Raw genomic sequence first — 23,047 nt, forward strand, 5'->3', positions numbered from 1 at the left:
GCGAATATCATCCACTCGCCCCCCTTCTCGTCCGAACCCTACCCCACAAAAGCAGGGGTCCCCCAAGGGTCAATCATCTCACCTTTGCTTTTCAACATCTACATGATATCTTTACCAGAACTGATCAATGATTTCCATCTCACATGCTACAACTATGTAGATGACACACAAATACTACTTAAATTAGAAGACCCCAAAAAACTCCCAAATCTTCAGTTGCCTCAGAGCCGTTGATCAGTGGATGACCTGGAGCCATCTCAAACTAAATACCTCCAAAACAGAAATACTCATTTGTGGTGACTCGAAAAATTATGACCCTCTATGCGTCTGGCCTGACGATCTCGGACCACCTCCTCAATTATCCAAGGAAGTTATAAACCTAGGAATCACCATGGATTCCAAGTTAACTATGAATGCCCAAGTAGACAAATTAGCACGCACAAGCTTCATCACCTTAAAGACTTTACGACGCATCTTCCCCCACCTCGGATTTCCACACAAGGTGCAAGCTACTATCTCGCTTGTACTATCCAAACTGGATTATGCCAATAGCCTCTACCATGGATCATCTCTATCTGTTATGAAAAAACTACAACATGTCCAGAATTCCGCAGCCAGGCTACTACTACATATAAAGCCGCAATCCCACATCTCCCCTGCCTTGAGAGCACTACACCGGTTACCCGTTGCCAGAAGATGCAGTTTCAAGCTGATTTGTATCACCCACAAGGCTATACTTGGAACAGGACCGCTTTTTATCAGAAAGAAAATGACCAAATACATCCAACAAAGAACCCTCCGCTAAAGACTGGCAACCCGCCTTAGAACACCACCATACAGGAAAAAGACTATAGGTGGTACATCCTTCTCCGTCCAAGCAGCCAAACTATGGAATTCATTACCCCCAACTATAAGAGCCACAGATAACTTTCTTGTCTTCAGAAAACTACTCAAGAGTTGTCTCTTTCCTTCATAACCACCTTTTTCAAACAACTATGAACTGCATATGCCTATGTGGATAAATATTTTTTACAGATTATATGTATATTTCTATTTATTTATAGTTTCTTTGGAAAATATGTATTGCTACTGTCATAACAATAAAATACACACACACTCTTTAAACCTGTCTGACTAAGTATTTTTTACCCATGATTCTAATTATGTATTGTATGTGCATATGTGTGTGTATTCATGTGTGTGTATATATATATATATTTATATGTGTATGTATGTGTATATGTTGTTTCTGTGCTTGGCATGTTCGTGGATCATTGCATGGCTCCTGGTTTTGGGTTGTTATACTAGATATCTATGAATTCCTGCTCTCATCTTATCACACTTATCTACTCATCACTCTTATGTCATGTCTCTATCAAACTATCCTCCATTCTCACTCTGACTCATCCCAAATCCCTTCTACCACTTTCATCTCCTAAATATCTCTGCCTAAGCTCTTCCCTCCACCTCCACATCTAACTCACCAAACCTCACTCTACCTCTGTGACCTCCCACACAACCCTACTAAATTCTCCTGCATTCATCTCACCCTTCTACTATGCTCTCCCTAACCCTTCCACATACTCTTCCCCCTCCACCCCCCTTTATTCATCCCAAGCCTTTGGGTTGAGTAAATGAAGGATATACTCCCAATTAACACTTCTGGATTTCTTTCCTCCTCCACCCCTCCATTACTCCAGTCAATCTAACTAACAAACTCTCATATCCGTGGCTCAAATTAACTCATAATAATACTAAAACTGTACTCATTATTAAACTATACTAATCCATCACTAATTCTTGTTGGGTTCCGGAGTAGCGTGCTACTCATCGAAAAGCGCTTCGACGCCTCGTCAGGGGTAGTAAGCGCTATATAAATACGATTACAATACAATACAATACAATACATTCAATTCAAGGTGCTCCCTTTCGGGCTCAAGTCCGCTCCCCGGATTTTTACCAAGTGTCTAGCCCCTGTTGCAGCATATCTAAGGCGCAAGCGACATCAATTTTTTACATACCTAGACGACTGGTTAGTAAAGGCTTCCGACATCCAGTCAGTACGCAGATCTCTTTAGGCTACCTTACTTCTTTTCAAACAATTGGGCCTCACTCCTCAACCAAGAAAAGGCCTGCTCCAGCCATCCACAAGCATAGTCTTCCTGGGTGCCATACTGGATACAGTCCAAACCAAAGCTTATCCAACAGTTGACAGACAACACAAGCTAGTCAAGCTAGCAAAAACAATGCAACAAAAAAAGTCTCTTTCAGTTTGACGCTACAAATCATTGCTGGGGATGATGTCATCTTGCATAAATCTTATTCCCCACTGTCGCCTTCATATGCGTCAACTCCAGGAGGAGCTAGATAAACAATGGAAGCAGACACAAGGCTCCTTTGAGGACACAATACAAATAACCCCACGTATGAAAAGCTTCTCTCAATTGGTGGATAATATCTGAAAACATTTCCAGAGGCCTATGCTTCTTAACCCAGATCCCTCCGCTAACTATAACAACAGATGCATCAATGGTGGGATGGGGTGCATGTCTGTAAGACCTTCAAGTAAGCGGCAAATGGCCCCCCTCTGCCACCACTCTTCATATCAACCTCCCCAAACTCAGAGCAGTGTATCTGGCATTGCAGGCCTTCCTTCCAAGAATCCAAGGCTCTTCAGTGCTTGTTCCAATGGACAATACGACCACTGTGCACTACATCAACAAGCAAGGAGGGACTCGGTCGCATCTGCTATCCAAAGAAGCACAGACCATTTGGAGCTGGTGCATTCGACACTCAGTGCACATAAAAGCATAGCATCTCCCAGGACTTCAGAACACCACTGCAGATTCGCTGAGCAGGCTAAACACATCCCCCCATGAATGGGAATTGAAACAGGAAACGATGGACAGAATATTCCTCCAGCGGGGAAAACTAGATCTGGACATCTTGGTGACGTCAGAATGCCAAATGACGATTTTATGCAAGTTGGCATCACCAACTAGGATCGTGGGAGATGCTTTTTCAATAGCATGGTAAGGGATTTATGCTTATGCTTTTCCTCCAATTCCTCTCCTACTACGAGTGATCAGAAAAATCAAATCGGAGCCCTGCTAAATAATCCTAATTGCCTGACCGCGTCAACCTTGGTATACGGAGCTACCACTGCTGCTGTCATGTCCACTCATCAGGATAACACCGATTCTGGAGTTGCTAACCATCAACCAAGGCCAGGTGAGACACCCGGATCCCAAATCTCTCAATTTGTTTGCATGGCTCCTGAATTCAATGAGTTCGTCCACTTAGGCATTCATAACGACTGTAAGGACATCCTGGCTAAGACGCATGCAGATAGTACAAGTAAAACATACCAATTAAAGAGGAAACGCTTCTGCCTGTGGTGTGTCACCAAGAACATACACCCCCTTTCTTTCACTCTAGAACAAATATTACCTTACCTACTTCATCTAGCAAAGCCCCTCCTCTAGCTTGGCAGCTTCATACAGTCTTGGGCCAGCTGATGAAAGAACCATTTGAGCCCATCCATAAAGCGGACATCAAATACGCCACATGGAAAGTAGTGCTCCTCTTAGCTCTAACATCTGCTCGTAGAGTCAGCGAAATACAAGCATTTACAAACCAAAAGCCTTTTCTACAGTTCAGATAGAGTTATCTCACGTACCAACCCTAAATGTATCCCCAAAGTACCATCAGACTTTCATATTAATAAGCCAATAGCACTGAAGTCCTTCTCCCCACAACCTCAAACTGGAGCAGAAAGATCTCTCCATTCTCTTGACTTGAAAAGATGCGTCAAATTCTACTTACACAAAACAGTCATTCAGGATCCAATTACTATACAGACCAATTCCAGGTGGATTTCGAACACGATAGTCTTTTTCCATCGAAAGGCTGGTCGACTTTTGGACACGAAAGTATGTGCACATTCCACTAGAGCGGTTTCCACCTCTTGTGTATTGTTCTTGGGCGTATCCCTTCCAGACATCTGCCGAGCGGCAACGTGGAAAACGGCACATACTTTCACGAAACACTATTGCTTAGATGCTGAAATGCTTTGAGATGCAGCTGTAGGCCAAGCAGTCCTTAGACATTTGTTCCTAAGAAGGTGAGCCATTTCTTTATACCCGCCATCCGCTCCTACTGTTTAGTACCACGTTTTCTGAATAATAATACATTTGCTTGTATATTACATATATATCAGGCATGAATTTATCTAAATGCTGATACTATCTTATATATAGGGTAGAATGTTGTTATTACAAATACAGAAAATGTGCTAGTCACTACTTGCTATTCTTATTCGAGCATGTGAATTTATGAAAGTTCCAATACTGGAGTAAGAAATAAGTTACTATCTGTAACTGTAGTTCTCCAGTATTGGAAACTTTCATAGATTCACAGGCAGCCTACCCACGTCCCCTGCGGAGCTCACCTTCTCTTTTTTCAGTGTTTCTTAATATTGCAGCACTTATGCTCGGAAAATCTGAGGGAAGGCAGTTCCTCACAGGAGGCTTCTAGAGGGTGGTGCAACCTGATTGGTTGCATTTTGAGCTTGGGTCTTCTTTTACAAAATGACTTTGATATGTTAATAAGCTAAAGGCGTAATGCATGTAATGTAGGTATACATTTAAACATAGCTTATGTATTACCCCGGGGACTCCCATCTCGACGACAGGGAAGTATTCAAGCATGTGAATCTATGAAAGTTTCCAATAATGGAGATTTATAGTTACAGGTAAGTAACATATTTCTTATGGTTTTCTCAAAGGGAAGGGTGCAACCCATTAGATATAAGTGTTGGTTAAATGGTGATCAAGTGGAGGTGGCGAAGAGTACAGATATTTAGGTCTTCTTTTTAGACAGAACCTAAATTTCAAGCCACATACAGAGTGTCAGGAAGCTTGCACTAAAGCCACTGCAGGTGCTTTACGTAGATTGGACCTTGCTTTGGGTCATAAATCTATTGAAGTTTTGAGGAAACCTATAATGCAAAAATTGTAAACCTATTACTGAATTGCTGTGAAGTTATACCTGTAAAGTAAATTAGGAGGTTACAGACTGTTGACTCCAGTACTTGGAAAATTGGCTCGGCGTGCCCAGAGGGTCCATGAGTAATGCCCTGAGTTTGGAACTGGTCCTTTTTAATATATTATTCAAATACAAACAGCGGATTCTTAACTGCTGGGCTTGTCTTCTAAAGGCAAAAGAGAGCTTTTTAAGGCAAAGATTAAAATCGTATTTTCTGGAGAAGCCTGTAGGGCAGTGGGTGCTTAATCTCCTAGATATTTGGGTATGAAGTGGAAATAAGGTCTGTTAGCAAAAGCTTGTAATAAAACAGTTTACAACAGAGCTCTGCAGACGCAGTGACAAAGATGATGTATACAATAGAGTTAATCTGAATCATCTAAGGGAGTCGCACTAAGATGGTCATATCCAGCCTTATCTGCGGAATATAAAAAGTGGTCACCTCAGGAAGTGGGCACTTAAGGTTAGGTTGGGACAGGTCCCAGCCTGGAATAATTGGAAGATAGCTAGACAGTCAAAGAGGGTTAGCAATACCTGTCCTGTTTGACAAAATGTACCATGTCTTTTTCGCACATAATTGTATTTGTACTTGTTTAAATGCACCTAGAAGAAGTTTGTTGCTCCATGTTTTCAGAAGTCTTCAGGTGTGGCTAATATGTGATTTAATGTCTGTAAGTTTTAAGTGCAATAATATAACACTGTGCTATGCTATTGGGACATTTCTGTCTGAAACTGATGAATATTTAGCGGATCTGAGTATCCAATAGCATTAGATTAGATTTATCTCTTCTATGGAATCCCGCGGTGTGGACTATTCATTCACAAAAGTATGTTCTGGAGTTTTCGTGAATATGACTCAGAATTAGGAGGGTTCCATATTTTATTAGCACTGATGTAATTATATTAGCACAAATGGCACAGCTATAACTGTGTTTTTGTTCAAAATATTTGCTTTCTATACAAATATTCGTGATAGACTGTTTCTATTGTTAAATGGACACATACATATTTTGCAAATATAATAATTAGCAATTTGCGATATATAAGTACTTGTTATTTTAAGGTATTTTAAGCTGATGGTTTTCCTCTTCTTTTATTTGTTAAATGTGATGTTCTTTTAAACAAGATAATGTTTTAAGATGTAATTGTATAAAGGGGTTAAAAAGGGTATTTATAATGAATGAAGTTTTAAGAAGTATTATGTGTTTTACTAATTGTAATGTATGTAAGTGTAATGTTTGTATTGCTCTTTTGGCATGAGATCAAATGGTTAATAAACTTGAAACTTGAAACTAATTCCTGCTTTCAGTTTAGGGTTGAGGTAGAAATAGGAAACAGAATATTGAGCCTCTAACGTTTTACTTACATTCTCCCTATTTTTTGAAATGTGTATTCTACAACAATTTTAAATTCCTTTTTATTCAGAACCTGTTAAATTATAGGTGGGTTTTGCAAATTGTATTTGAGATCTTCTTGACTCTTGTTATTAGGAGTTTGATATATCATCGGTATCAGTTATTTAACAAAATGGATTTTCTCTGAAACATCTTTTTTACCTTTTGGGAGTCTCCAAATAGGTAAATCTGTAAATCAACATACTACAACTGTACCACCCAATAGAAAACAATGATAGACAAAGAAGCTCAGCTCTGGCTCCTGCAGATATCAGCACAGACTTCGAAGTGTGGCCAGGAGGGAGGTAAGGGCCGACCCGGGGCGCTGACCTGCAGCTTATGGCTTGTCTGATGACTGGCCTCCATAGTACGGAGCTGTGAAACCAGCACCAGTGCACTCCTTTAAAGACATTGGATTTTCCCATGTCAATCTCAGACTTCAGTTTCATGTAGTGGACGGGGCCTTGCAAAATTGGGTTGGACTTCGGTTGCGGCTTTCAACCCCCTACTCTGAGACTATTTGTTTGAAAGATGACTTTGGGCAGGGTCGTCCTAACCTGGATTCAGCTGCTATACCGGCAACAGACTGCCAGGGTTCGTACTATACAGGTGTGTCACGTGTGTGCTTTTTTTTTTGATTGTCTAGCATCAGATTGTGCACATCACTCACATGATATCCCTATACGTAGATGTCACCCTACTGCTCTTTATGAACCCCATACAATAAACAAAATGCCGAAATCATGCAGGAGCTCCAATACTTTGGACAAAGGGCCGGTATCAACAGCAATTGAGATAAATCCTGTTTTTTTCTGCTGCCTTGGGACAAAGGAACCAGCACAGCAACCTGCGTTGGGTTTGCCCCTCAAATGTCAGACAAAGAAAATATGATTGTTTCTTTGGTCTCTGACCAAAGTTCCATCTCGTATACCGCAATCATTGTATTGGGCGATCTTAACATCCACCCTTGTCTAAAAACTTGCCACATTTGTCATGGTCTCCCTTTTGGAGATGACCTCTATTTGGCTCATTTTGAACATACCACCCAAGGGAACCAGGTGAATGCATTCATTCAATCTTTTAACCTGGTTATACCCAGTATTCAGGTAGCTCCTACATATGTTGGAAGAGTGTGGGAATGAATTGTGGATTTGATCTTGATTTCTTTGCCCATCTCCAGTTCTTTAGTGGACTACCAGACTAACTGGTCTAGCTGGAGCGACCATAACCCATTAATGTTAGTTTCAGAATATCAGTGTCAGAGATCACAAACATGAGCCCTTTCCAGCAAAACATGTCTGAACTGGACCAAAATGATACCAGAGGAGTTCTGTGGCAATTTGTTTAGACAGAGGAGCCAGGAGCTGGAACACAGCCTTAACCCAATATAGCTCCAACTGATGTCCTGGCTGCCTTCTGGGGAGCTCGCTGGTTTAATGAGCCCCGCCTTAATGAAGGTATGGCCCTTAAATGTTCTCCTACGGAAAGGGGAGAGATGAAACGATTACATGCCATCTACAAGAAGGTCACAAAGGAGAGAAAAGGGTCCTTAACGGACAATAGTTAATTAGATCCAATGATCTTAACAATAGTGCCACCTTTTGGAGGGACCTCAATCATCCCTTCCTGATAGCTGAAGCCAAGTGGCATGACCATTTCTCCCAAATGTATTCCTGCAATTTTGGGGTGGTGCCTGTAACTTACAATACTTGTAATAAGACAATGGGTAACCCTGATCTTTTCTTGTTGACCAATGAAATTGCATGCGCCATCAGGCACCTAGCCTGCAATTAGGCACCTGACATTGAAATTGCTGGCACACCTTTTCAGGAGAGATATAGGCCCTGATTATGACCTTGGCGGACGGCGGAGGCCGTCCGCCAAGGTACCGCCGCCAAATGACCGCACCGCGGTCAGAAGACCGCGGCGGCCATTCAGACATTTCCTCTGGGCCGGCAGGCGCTCTCCAAAAGAGCGCCCGCCGGCCCAGAGGAAATGCCCCTGCAACGAGGATACCGGCTCAGAATTGAGCCGGCGTAGTTGCAGGGGTGCGACGGGTGCAGTTGCACCCGTCGCGTATTTCAGTGTCTGCTTTGCAGACACTGAAATACATTGCGGGGCCCTCTTACGGGGGCCCCTGCAGTGCCCATGCCATAGGCATGGGCACTGCGGCACCCCCTACCGCCATCCTGTTCCTGGCGGGAGACCCGCCAGGAACAGGATGGCGGTAGGGGGTGTCAGAATCCCCATGGCTGCGGAGCACGCTCCGCAGCCATGGAGGATTCTGTAGGGCAGTGGTAAACCGGCGGGAGACCGCAGGTTTACCCTTTCTGACCGCGGCTGAACCTCCGCGGTCATAATGCCCTCGGGAGCACCGCCAGCCTGTTGGCGGTGCTCCCGTGGTCGGTGACCCTGGCGGTCACCGTCCGCCAGGGTCAGAATGCCCCCCATAGTCATCTGGGCCCACTTCTTGTCAAACATTCTAAATTCTCATTGTCAATAGGCCCACCTGGTTCTAGGTCACATTCCATCATTGCACCAATTTTTAAAAAGGGGGACTGAGCCAACCCTAGATGATACAGGCCCATATCTCTGATTGACACTACTGTCAAGGTTTTGGGTCACACAGCCCAGGAAAGATTATCTTTGTGGGCAGAGGAAAATCACATTATCTTCACCTCACAGAATGGGTTCTGGCCTTGCCTGAGTACCACCGATCAGAGCTTGAATTTACATCTACTTATCCAGAAGTATACGGTGGCCAAAAAGGGTACTCTTTTCCTGGCGTTTTTTGGACCTTACATGAAGGTTGTATCCCAATATTGTGGGACATTTTCGTTTTGAAAACTGTCCACATACAGCAGAGTGAGGCAGTCAACCCAGAAGCTTACATCGGACCTAAACAGTGCACTTAGGAGGCAGTTAAGACTGGAAGCCCGTTGGTTCACCTAGCCTTGATGGCTTTAGACACAGAGGGCCTTATTTAGAGTTGGGCGGACAGGTTACTTCGACACAAACTCCTCTTAGCCGCCGTATTACTATTCTTATAGGATAAATTGGTTTTGTAATACGGCGGACGAAACATCCATCACGTCTGTGACAAAGTATCCCCATCCGCCAAACTCTAAAGCAGGCCCAAAGTCTCACTTGAATATTATAGACCCAGTTACCACTTCTTCGCTGTTCAGGTCTGATCCATTTCTCATATTGGCTACCCTGTGACGTGGAGCCTGGGTCTGCATATAGTTTCTGTGTATATATATATATATCCATTTTGTTGCTGGGACACCATGCCCTCTGATGGCAGATTGTAAGGAAATGCCTTCCTTGGCTGACGTTTTGCCTTTTGTTGATGCCAGGTGTGATTGACAGTGTGCTGGGACCCTGCTAACCAGGCCCCAGCACCAGTAATCTTTCCCTAAACTGTACCTTTGTTCCCACAATTGGCACAGCCCTGGCACACAGATAAGTCCCTTGTAAATGGTACCCCTGGTACCAAGGGCCCTGTGGCCAGGGAAGGTCTCTAAGGGCTGCACCATGTCTTATGCCACCCTGGGGACCCCTCACTCAGCACATGCACACTGCCTCTCAGCTTGTGTGTGCTGGTGGGGAGAAAATGACTAAGTCGACATGGCACTCCCCTCAGGGTGCCATGCCCACCTCTCACTGCCTGTGGTATAGGTAAGTCACCCCTCTAGCAGGCCTTACAGCCCTAAGGCAGGGTGCACTATACCACAAGTGAGGGCATAAGTGCATGAGCACTATGCCCCTACAGTGTCTAAGCAAAACCTTAGACATTGTAAGTGCAGGGTAGCCATAAAGAGTATATGGTCTGGGAGTCTGTTGATTACGAACTCCACAGTTCCATAATGGCTACACTGAGATCTGGGAAATTTGGTATCAAACCTCTCAGCACAATAAATGCACACTGATGCCAGTGTGGGATTTATTGTAAAATACACCCGGAGGGCATCTTAGAGATGCCCCCTGAATACCAGTCCGACTCCTAGTGCTAGGCTGACCAGTTTTTGCCAGCCTGCCACAACCAGACGAGTTTCTGGCCACATGGGGTGAGTGCCTTTGTCACTCTGTGGCCAGGAACAAAGCCTTACTGGGTGGAGGTGCTTCTCACCTCCCACTGCAGGAACTATAACACCTGGCGGTGAGCCTCAAAGGCTCATGCCTTTTGTTATAGCACCCCAGGGCATCCCAGCTAGTGGAAATGCCCACCCCTCCGGCCACTGCTTTCACATTTGTTGGCAGCGCTGGAGGAGATAATGAGGAAAACAAAGAGGAGTCACCCACCAGTCAGGACAGCCCCTAAGGTGCCCTGAAGTGAGGTGACCCATGCCTTTAGAAATCCTCCATCTTGAGTTTGGAGGATTCCCCCAATAGGATTAGGGATGTGCACCCTCCCCACAGGGAGGAGGCACAAGGAGGGTGTAGCCACCCTCAAGGACAGTAGCCATTGGCTACTTCCCCCTGACCTTAACACACCCCTAAATTTAGTATTTAAAGACGACCCTGAACCCAGGAAATCGGATTCCTGCAACCTACAAAAAGAAGAAGGACTGCTGACCTGAAAGCCCCGCAGAGACGACGGAGACGACAACTGACTTGGCCCCAGCCCTACCGTCCGGTCTCCAGACTCAAAGAACCTACACAGCGACGCATCCGACAGGGACCAGCGACCTCTGAGTACTCAGAGGACTGCCCTGAACCTGAAGGACCATGAAACTCCCGAGAACAGCGGCACTGTTCAAAATCTGCAACAACTTTGCAACAAAGAAACAACTTTCAGAGAACTCTCCCTTCCCGCCGGAAGCGTGAGACTTCACACTCTGCACCTGACACCCCCGGCTCGAGTTCAAGGGAACAAACACTGCATAGAGGACTCCCAGGTGACTATGACGACATGGGTACCCTGAGTTGACCCCCCTGAACCCCCACAGCGACGCGTGCAGAGAGGATCCAGAGGCTCCCCCTGACTGCGACTGTCTGGTAACAAGGAACCCAACGCCTGGACCAGGCACTGCACCGCAGTCCCCAGGACCGAGAGGAACCACCTTCCAGTGCAGGAGTGACCAGCAGGTGGCCCTCTTCCTAGCTCAGTTGGTGGCTGGCCCGAGAAGCCCCCCTGTGCCCTGCCTGCATCGCCTAAGTGATCTTTGGATCCATCCATTGCTTTCAATAGCAAACCCGGCGCCTACTTTGTCCATTGCACCCGGCAGCCCCTGTGTTGCTGAGGGTGTGTTTTGTGGGCTTGTGTGTCCCCCCACAGTGCTCTACAAAACCCCTCTGGTCTGCTCCCCGAGGACGCAGGTACTTACCTATAACCAGACTAGGACCGGAGCACCCCTGTTCTTCATAGGCGCCTATGTGTTTTGGGCCCTCCTTTGACCTCTGCACCTGACCGGCCCGGTGTTGCTGGTGCTGTGGCTTTGGGGTTGCCTTGAGCCCCCAATGGTGGGCTGCCCATGCCCAGGAGACTGACTGTGTAAGTGCTTTACTTACCTGAGAAACCTAACCAAACTTACCTCCCCCAGGAACTGTTGATTTTTGCACTGTGTCCACTTTTAAATAGCTTATTGCCATTTTAACCTAAACTGTGTGTACTACTGTTTTAAATCAAAGTTCTATACTTACCTGTGTGAAGTACCTTGCATTTTATGTACTTAACTCAAATCTTACATCTTGTGGTTCTAAAATAAATTAAGAAAATATCTTTCTATTTAAAAACTATTGGCCTGGAGTTAAGTCTTTGAGTGTGTGTTCCTCATTTATTGCCTGTGTGCGTACAACAAATGCTTAACACTACCCTCTGATAAGCCTACTGCTCGACCACACTACCACAAAATAGAGCATTAGTATTATCTAATTTTGCCACTATCAACCTCTATGGGGAACCCTTGGACTCTGTGCACACTATCTCTCACTTTTAGATAGTATATACAGAGCCAACTTCCTACACAAATTTATTATTTATTGTGTTAATGTAGATCCAAACCATTTCTTGATTTCTGCAAGAAAAAAGAGAGAACAAATGAGTCCATTCTGATCCCCTGGCTTTGCTTTTGACTTCCACTGTAGGGTGCGATGAGCTTTCCTTTTGTTCCATAGCTCCTATAAGGCACCCTGGTTGCTTTTGTCCGTCATGTACGTTATCTTAGCTCTTTGAACTGTGATCTTTAGTACTTATTGGGCAGTGATTTATCTTGCCTTCCAAATTGCAGAACACTGAGTCAATGATTAGATCCCAGTTGTGTTGTAAATTCCCTGAGTTGGCAAATGTTGTTGGCACTTTCATCTTCACCTGTTGAATGTGTCCTGCTGTATCTTTCCCCACTTCAATCGCTGGGACCAGTGAGGCTTTTTCCAGACCTATGGACTCATCTAATATGTTTAATATAGCAGCAGGGAGCTCCAGGTCAAACTGTATTAACCCTGAGTAGTGATCACTTTCATTGACTATTATTTGAGACATAACAGGAATGGAGGATTGCTGGAATCAGCTGACCACTATGTCTGTGATTGCTTTATAATTAAGCAAATTTTGTATTAAAGTGCAATCCGATTTCTTTAAGGAAATGGGACTGCATTCACAAAGAAAAGTTTCTCTTTTTTGTTTGTTTAAGAGGAGGCAGATGTCCTGTGGATTCACAAAGGGGAAGAGTACCCAAAATAGACCCCTTTCCTTTTGCGAATGACTAACCATCTCCTTTGAGGTATTGTTAAAATATCAATGTTTTTTGACCGAATTTCGGTCTGAAAACATTGGTACATAGCATACTGAATTGGCATTCGGAAGGGACGCCTATGTCACTCCCCTTCCAAATACCGAATTGATATCCATCTCTATACCCATGTAGCGATTCAGAAACACTTTTCTGTCTCGCTAAATGCATTTAGAATACAAGAAAAAATGGTTTTAGCATTTGCAAACCCTGTGATTTACCAATTCAGAGAGTTTGCCAATGCTCTTTGTACATTTGGCCCAAAATGCTCACAGATGTTCATTAATCTAATATTGCTAAGTAAAGTTTGAATTTCATGACATCCTACACTGTGGCCATATATATTGTTCTTCAGCTCCTCTGCAGTCTGTAGGAATCTTATAACATCATGTATAAAATGAAGATGCAGTCACTTGGATACTATTTTCTGAAAATTAGTGGTGGCATTACCCAATAAGATTGTCATTTGATATGATAGAATAATCTAGTTGCAGGTGCTATAATCCAGTGGCCACGTGTTGATTATTGAAGCCCAGCAGTTTCAGAATTAATGCTCAAGTAAATTTGACCTCTGTGGGTGCACTGTGCTCTTAAAATCTTACACCTCAAAAACACACCCACTGGTTGAGTGAATAGGGGATGGTGTTAACCTCAATTTCATGAAGCAGTGTTTTCCTAACATAAAGTACAAAACAAACAGCAGATAAGCATACAGTCCAATAAGAAAGGAATGACGAAGTAAGGTAATTCTAGACAGATTTAGAAAATGTAGGGGGATTTATTTAAAAATGTTAAAGGTCCAATACGGAGATAATAAAGTGTAGATGCAGCAAATCTCATTTATATGCATGAAACCATTGCCATGAAGGCTCTCAATAATAGAATAATGCAGAATAATGGGCAAAAAGCAACATTTTTAAACCATCATACAGCCTTGCCGTCTAACCCAAAAGCTTTCAAAATTTTTAATGCCATGCTCCGCATGCAATTTTTTTTTTTAAATCACCTCCCCCCCCCCCACAATTGTTCACAATTATTCTGTTAAATTGGCAATGTTTAAATATGTCTAAACATATTTAAACATTGCACTTAAATTATGTAATGTTTTTCAAAAATGCAGTCAAATACATGATTGTCAAACATACTGTTTTGGTCAGCCAGGCCTTACTAAAGTCTAAAAATATCCACAGTGTGGTTATCAGAAATGGGTGGGAGTGGTTTGAGAAATATTTGGAGTCTGTTCCATTTTCACACCTACTCCCAGCCAGGATATAAATGACAAAAGATGTTAATGATGGCCCATTACAAAGCGGCTTACTGCCAATCATTTTTTTTCACTCAAAACAAAGCACTGTTATTAGCATGATTCTTTTCTTGGCCAGAACACGGCAACTCCCTCCACCCCTCCACTATTAAGGACCTACCTGGGGGGAAGGGTCCCTGTCCCCCAGTTTGAAGACGTCTGGTATAAGCAATGGCCACTGCACGAATATTGCTTCAGCACCTCTAACCTAATGTCATCCGGAGGTGTCAGAACAAACTACTTACATGAACCAAAGTGACCAATTGTGAATGAATTCAATACTACATGCAAGACGAAGGTCATTGGAAAAATTTTACATTAGTAAGCCCATGCTAGCTCTTCCTCAACAACAGTGTCATTCAGAAATAAACAGGCATGTCTTGATTGACTACGTGCAGCAGAAACAATCAACACTGAATGTGGCATCCATTTTGGACAAGCTGGTGTGGAGGCCTAGATCAGGCATTGGTAGCCTAATCAGGAAAATGCACTTTAACAGGTCATGTCAAAATCTTTTCAAAGGCAATAGCTTCATATCAGTGTACATATGTGAACTGCAGTGTAGATTGCTGTTCTGCGCATTGTCAATAAATTCTTGATTAATACATAAACATTTCCACGCTTCCATGCTGGCCAGGTCAGAGCAGGCCCAGGTCTAGTCTACTCAGTTTGATTTAAGTCTTTGATTTAATTTGATTGTTCTGCTATGCATTGAAAAATATATTTGCTCAGTTTTATACCAAGTTACTTTAACAATTAATGAATGAAAATTAGGTTTCACACTTTTAACTTATTATGTTAATGTTCCTTCTGGAAAGGCCCTTCAATTTTCTAACTCCCTGAGGTCCTCTTTACTTTCAAAATAAACAATTTCCTCCCCAAGTCATCTCTCCGGTCTTCCCTTTGTGCCGCATATCCACAGTCCATAATTTCATGCCCAAATCGGGAGAACTGACATGCATCGTTTTTTTCTGCTTAACTGGCTCAACAACTTTGAAAAACACAATGTTTGTTTTTATTTTCAATCGCCCTCCTGCAAAACATTTCAGGAAGTGCACATATTAAAACTGAGTACAACTGAAAAATATTTCTGCACTGAGGTTGATGGTAGAAAACATTGTCCTGTCAAAAAGTCTCATTTTCTCTTGGTTGTCCTGTATTTGTATCCACAGAGATTGGGTAAATTGGTCAGGGATGGAACACAGTTTGTAACTAATGTCCAGGTGGCGGCAGATGGCAGGGAGACCCAGCGAAGAGCAGAAGAAGAGGAGCTGAAACGTCAGAGGTGAGAGAGAGTGTGTGGGTGTGTCTGCGTTGGTGTGTGTGTGTGTGTACATGTGTGTGTCTCCGATACCATAGGCCCGGCCTGCTTCCCATTAAACGTTATGACAAAGGCATTTGGTCTAGCTTATTAATAGTGAAAACATTTGTTAAAGCCCGCAAGCCTTTAACCGTTGGTTGCTATCACACTGTGTGACAGGCTGAAGACAGGTAATTTAATAGTAGGCAAGGGGTAAAGCCAATGATAAAGATTAAAGGCTTTATCGGTTGATTGGGAAAAATGATGTCAGATTTTATAGATTTGATCTGTTCATGTGAAACATTATAACAAAACCAGTATTCGTGACCTACTTATTGCAAAAATGTGTTAAAAACAACAGACTTTTTAGAGGTGAATTGTCATTCCACTGTGCTAAAGCCTGTGGGAATATGTTCTGCTACAGGGAATGTCACATATTACTGTATTAGACAAGGCTTTTGGTGTTGGTGAGTCACCTAAACAAACAGTGAGGATAGAAGACTTGCCCCACAATAATCCTTGTTAGTCTCTCTTTGGAGAAATACTATTTAGCTTTGCCAGCTGTAATTATTTTTTTTATACATTTGAACTTTTATGACTGTGCCTGATGGTTGCCTTGTAGAAAGCTTACACTCAGTAGAGTAGGCTTGTGTTGCTTTTGGTGACAAGCCAATGATATAGGCTATGGACTGAATGTTTATTAGGAAACGGTAGGATAAAAGCAGTAGGTCTGACATACTGATTGTGAAACGTGTTAAGGTCAATAGAAATTTAAGGGTCTATTTGTATTCCTCTGAATTAAAGCCTACATAAAGAATTTTTGTTACATGGAATCTCACAGGTTATCTTTCTAGGCAACGCTGTTGGTTACCCCATGACAAACCATGAGTATAGCAAGTTTGCTCTGAAAATCCTTGTTTAACCCTGTTAGGAGAGACAGTATTTTGATTTGCCAACTACAATTTTGTATACAAGAACACTTTTACGACTGTATGCCTGATGATGACCTTGCAGTAAAGCTTACACTCAGTACTGTAGGCTTGAGTTGATTATGGTCACAACCAATGAGCCAAAAGGTTTCATTGGTATGCAGGGAAATCTTTTGCCAGATGCCAAAGGTCTGGCCTCCACATTGTGAAAAGGTATAGCAAATGTAGCACGCCTGGTTTATTATTGTGAAAACATATATATGGTAAATCCAATAGGCCTTTAACAGTAGTTTGTTGCCACATTATATTATAGTCCATAGAGAGGTATTTGCTTACATGCAACCTCACAGATTACCATAGTAGGCAAGTGTTTTGGTGTTGGTTACCCATTCCGACAAAGCAAAGAGCAGAGTTTCACTTTGAATATTCTAGTTAGGCCCTCTTTAGAGGCGTTGTATATTGTTTTCCCAACTTTAATTGTCTACATATTCATAATTTTACAACTGTTTGCATGATGGCTGCCACTTCAAGCACACTTAAGCAGGCCTGCTTTGTACATAGTGTTAAGCTATTGGTAAAGGCTTGAAGCCTTTATGGGTCATGGGGAAAAGTTATGTCAGATTCCTTAGGTGTGATCTGTTTATAAGGAAAAATTCTAACAAAGCAATTAGGCCTTGCCTTGCTTATTTTGAAGAGTGTGTGTTAAAGGCAATAGGCTTTAAGGACAATTTGTTATTACACTTTGCTAAAGCCTTGAGGCAAGTATTTTGTTACATGGAATCTTGCAGATTACCTTAATAGGCAAGGGATCTGGTGTTGGTGATCTAACCGAACAAACCATAGGGACAGACAATTTGCACTATGGTAATCTATAAATTGGGATTTTATATTGCTTTAACAACCACATTTTGCACCTATTTTTAAGTTTATTATGGGATATCTGATGGTTGGCTTGTGGGAAGGCTTATAACCAGCATAATAGGTCTAAATTGCTTATGGTGAAAAGCCAATGATAATAGCTAGATACCTGACTGATTCACTACGAAAAAATACTTTTGATGCAATTGATCTGATCAGTTTATTATGGAAAGTTATGATAAACGCATGTAGTAAAATCAATAGGCATTTAAGATTTGATTGTTACTTCTCTATATTAAAGCTTACCAGTAGGTATTTTGGTGAATGAAGTGTAACAGATTACCTTACGGATGAAGGATTTTAGTCCATTCATCACAGCGTACTGCATAGGGTAATCATTCAGTCCACGTCAGTCTTTGGCTCCAGGAAACTATGATGCAGTGCATCATTGTTTTGCCATGCCAAGATAGCCAACCCAATGGTTCTAAATGTGGCGGCTATGCTGGAACTTTAAAACAACGATAGACTATTTTCAATACCAGTGTATTGAGTGCCTAAACTCATCAGTGACCCAAGAGGCACCTCATTCATCAGCTAGACCTATTGGCATTGCCAATGCTTGCTTGTACTTGGAGGCTTCATATCCCAAATCCCTCTTTAAACCATGTGAGATGTCTTGAGAGAAAAAGATTGTTGCAGAAGATCCACACACCAAATGCATATTTTGTCACTACAACTCTGACATATATGTAGGGACTGTTTCGTCACTTTCAGCAAAAGGACTTTCAAAGACAGAGAAGGCATTTGCTGCCACTTTAAAGTGCTGATTTTCCAGAACAATTTTCAGAAAGAAAGCACTACAAAAGCTAGAAAGCACAAGTTGGAACTTGTAGGTTCTAAGGAACCTATCATAGGCATCTCAGTAGAGCCTTATGTAGCCCCCACGAAGGTAACCTGTGCTTTGAAAATGAAGACTTCTGGTTGTGGTGATGTTTCAACAAGAGAATCCAGAACTAAGCCTTTGTTGAGTGATTTTGTCCTCACCTATTTGGTTAAAAAAGAAGCCATAGACTTTGCTGTCAACTAGTAAAATCCCATTGTTGACAACCTTACCAACAAGCATTACTTACCCACTGTTAAAATCAACCCATTGATGAGGATATCAACAACATGTACTCCCTCAATGACAATCGTTCTGTCGGCAATGCCAGGTCCACTGTCAACACTCACTTCATCAATGAAGACACCGTTGACAAAACCTAGTCCTTCAAAGACAAAGACATTGTTGTCAGCAAAGCCTACACTGCTGATGACTAATACCACATCAACAGTGACAAGGCCTCTTGTCATGACCACACAAACTTGCCAAATCAAATCAAAGAATTGCTTTAGAAAAGCAAAGAGATATCCTCAGTGGAGACAGCAAAGCCCAAACTGGAAGAAGGTTTGCAGAGTAATCTTGCGCTTATTTCAAAGAAAGAATCAAGAAGAGAAGATTCAAGATGGCCGTTGTGAGTCCTGAAGGTTAGTTACAGTTCTAGTCTTGCAATCGGTCGGTTGCTAGGTTACGAGCTCACCAGCTGGAAGCTTCGCTCTTCAACTGAGGTCTGACAGGAATCAGCTGTGTGGAGAGAGAGCGCGGTTCAGAGCAGAAACTCCTGTGAGGTAAAATTACCCTTAAAGACTATTTTACAGAAAACGTGATAAATATTGTCAAGGTTTATTCGAGGAGTTTGATATTAGACCGTTCCAGTGGAGGGATGGCAAGGCTACAGAGTTTAATGTATGAATAAAACCTTATGTTTACAAGGTTCCTGTTTAAGATACCAAAGTAAAAAAAAAAAACGAAATTTAACAAGCAAGTATTTATAAATACCAAGGTTATAAATGAAGGCCAAGTTTAACGGAGAAATGAATGTTAACAAGTAAGCATTTACAAATGCAACGGTAATAAACCAAAGTAGACTTTAAAAGAGAAACGAAATTTAATAAACAAGCATTTACAAATACAAGTTATCAACAGATGTCGAAGTAAGAAAGAAGAAACGAACTTTAATAAACAAGCATTTACAAATACAAGTATTGACAGAAGTCAAAATAAGACAGGAGAAACAAACTTTCACAAGCAAGAATTACCAACGTAATAACGTAATTGAACTCTCTAATGTAAAGTAGAAACCATCAGCTGATTTGGAGAACGCATTATCACCAACTATATATATATATATATATATATATATATATATATATATATATATATCAACATAAAACCAATCTCTAACAAAGGTTGAGAAGTTCTTCCAGAATCAGTAATAAGCATTTTTAAGAAGAGCTTATCATTCATAGAGAGAAGCAAGGCTACAGAGAACTCAGGGTGAGTGAAGAAATAATAGAATTAAAGAGAATTAAGTGTTAAGAGTAGAACATGTAAAACTGATGTTGTATGTCCCTAGTAATTGCGACTGTGAGTCTTGCAGGTTCTGCATCCAATCTTAGACATGAAGAGGCAGACTGAGTACTGACGTTCAGCATCTTGGTGGCAGTCTCTCTACAATCCCATTCCCCTTTCCCCCTCCGGGGTACTCAGCATGAAGGATTAAAATTTGTTGTGAAAAGCTCGGGTCGGGACTGAGGAGTTATCTTCTGCTTCTGCGGAAATTGAATTGAAGTATCCTGACAGATTGTAGTGCCTTCACCCTAATTTTAGGAGAAAAAAAACAGATTTCCTCCTGAGCAGAATGGCAGAAGGAATTGATATAAAAGCATTAGCCACCGTTTTGGAAGGGTTACAGAAACAATTAAATAACACCATAGTAGAAACAGTCCAAATAAAACAGCGAATAAATGAGTTAGGGAACACCGCTAAATCAAATGAATCTATGTTTTCACAAATCCCTAGCCCTTCACAGTCTGCAGGTATATCCACTCAAGCAATTCATGCGGTTTCCCCTATTATGCCTTTGGCTCTACCCGAGCGCTTCGGTGGGGATCCAAATAAGGCGCAGATTTTTCTGACCCAATGATCATTGCATTTTTTATGTAGACCAGTCATTTTTTCCAAAGACCAGTCCGAAGTGGCATTTATATTGTCTTATCTGACAGGTGATGCGGCCGCATGGTCCATGCTAATAATTTCCAGAAATGATCCTGTTTTATATAATTTCCAAAATTTCAAGGAAGAGTTCTTAAGAATATTTGATCGGCGAACTGCAACTCAAGCCACTGACAATGAACTATTGGAAATCAGGCAAGGTAATAAAGATCTAGTAGCCTATCTGGCTCATTTCAATAAACTCATTGCAGAGACTGCCTGGCCGGAGTCAAAAAGAGACGCCATATTTTATCGTGGACTGAGAGATGAATTGAAAGATGCCTTAGCACAAGTTCCAAAGAGACCCACCGAAATTTCGGAGTTAATTGATCTTGTGTTCCAGATTGACCACCGGTTAACCGAACGAAGAGCAGAAAAGAGAAGAGAATATTGACCATTTCCCCTGAGAATTGATCGTGTAAGAAATGATCATACGGGAGCCGGAGAAGGGATAACGATAGAAGAACCAATGCAAATTGGTTCCATCCAAGGTCCTTTATCTAAGGAAGAAAAAGAGAAAAGAAGAGTGAATCAACTATGTTTATAGTGTGGTACATCTGGGCATTTTGTTAAAAACTGTCCCAAGAAACCCTAAGTTCTTCAGTCGGGAAAAGGCCAGCTTCATCAGTAGAGGGAGTTGCCTTGATGAAAGCAGAACCCAAGACAACTCCTTTAGATCAACGAGTGGCAAATACCTTACAAACCGCTGCACCACATTTGGTACAAACAGTATCAGTTAAGACCTTTGAGAAGGAAATTCAAGGGATCTCAGTTATGATAGACTCTGGAGCTACGGGCAACTTCTGTGATATCAAATATGCTCGTAAAATGGGTATTCGATTTATCAAGAAATCTACTTTGGAAGTAGTAAGAGCTGTGGATGGAACCAATCTTTCTTCAGGACCCATTTCCCATGAGACCGAACCAATTCAGATGCAAGGTTTTGGTGGGCATCAGGAGCAGATAATCTTTAATTTGATAGATGCTCCACAATTTCAACTCATTTTGGGTCTTCCCTGGCTTACAGAACATAATCCACAAATTGATTGGAGCAAGAGAACGATCAAGATGAATTCCTCTTACTGCAAAGAGAATTGCTTTCATGATGGAGTGGAAGTGTCCACTAAGTCCCAAGCGGCCTGTTTATCATCACACTCTTCAATGATCTGTGCACTAAAAACAACAGAAATCCCAAAAGAATATGAGGATTTAGTCGCTGTTTTTGATGAAAAGGAGGCTGAGAAATTGCCGCCACACCAACCCTACGACTGCAAAATTGAACTGGAGCCAGGTGCAATATTGCCATGTAGCAGAATATACGCATTGATCGAAGCAGAGAACCAACATTTAAAGGAGTATTTGGATCAATATCTTGCTAATGGTTTTATTCGTCCTTCTGAATCCCCAGTGTCATCCCCACTATTTTTCATACCAAAGAAGGATGGGGGTCTTCGAACTTGCATTGATTATCGAGCCCTCAATCAGGTTACCATCAAGAATCGATACCCACTGCCTTTAGTGTCAGTTTTATTAGATCAAGTAAAGAATGCTAGAATCTACACCAAATTGGACCTGTGAGGAGCATATCATTTGGTACGAGTGGCTTCAGGGGATGAATGGAAAACCGCTTTTCGGACTCGATACGGATTATTTGAATATCAAGTGATGCCTTATGGGTTATGCAATGCTCCCGCTGCTTTCCAGCATTTCGTTAATTATATATTACAAGAATTCCTTGACCGGATTGCCGTGGTTTATATAGATGACATTTTAATCTTTTCCGACAATCTACAGGAGCACATTTCCCATGTTCGATCTATCCTCACAAGGTTGCAAGAAAACCATCTCTATGTAAAATTGGAGAAGTGTGCATTTCATGTGGAACGAGTTGAGTTCTTAGGATTCATTTTGTCACCAGAAGGAGTTAGTATGGATCCTACCAAGATAAAGACAGTGCAACATTGGCCTTCTCCTTGCAATGTCAAGGAGATCCAGAGTTTCTTGGGGTTCGCTAATTTTTATCGAAGATTCATATCCAATTTTTCTCAAACAGTTACACCCATCACTCGATTGTTGAAGAAAGGAGTGAAGTTTGAGTGGACAAAAGAAGCTGAAAATGCTTTTAATTTTTTGAAGAATTCCTTCGTCTCAGCTCCAATCTTGCTCCACCCCAATCCGGATGAGCCATATTATGTGGAGGCAGATGCTTCAGATGTTGCCATAGGAGGTATCCTTTCCCAGCATCATAAAGATACAGGTCAATTACATCCAGTGGGCTATTTCTCTCGAAAATTAACACCACCAGAGATAAATTATTCAATTGTGGATAAGGAGCTATTGGCAGTCAAAGAAACTTTTTGTGAGTGGAGGCATTACATTTTGGGAGCTAAGCATA

At 42.0% G+C, this 23,047-nt stretch overlaps 1 protein-coding gene across 1 annotated transcript in view; it reads left to right on the top strand.

Moving 5' to 3' along the window:
* DRC1 (dynein regulatory complex subunit 1) overlaps positions 1-23,047 on the top strand; it is a 597,053-nt gene that overhangs the window by 90,068 nt on the left and 483,938 nt on the right. Inside the window, exon 3 of the mRNA XM_069236516.1 lies at positions 15,647-15,759. Within this exon, the coding sequence (XP_069092617.1) occupies positions 15,647-15,759 (113 nt within the window). The remainder of the gene's footprint in view (positions 1-15,646; positions 15,760-23,047) is intronic.

The sequence above is a fragment of the Pleurodeles waltl genome, chromosome 5 (assembly GCF_031143425.1).
Source record: "Pleurodeles waltl isolate 20211129_DDA chromosome 5, aPleWal1.hap1.20221129, whole genome shotgun sequence".
Lineage (NCBI taxonomy): Eukaryota > Metazoa > Chordata > Amphibia > Caudata > Salamandridae > Pleurodeles > Pleurodeles waltl.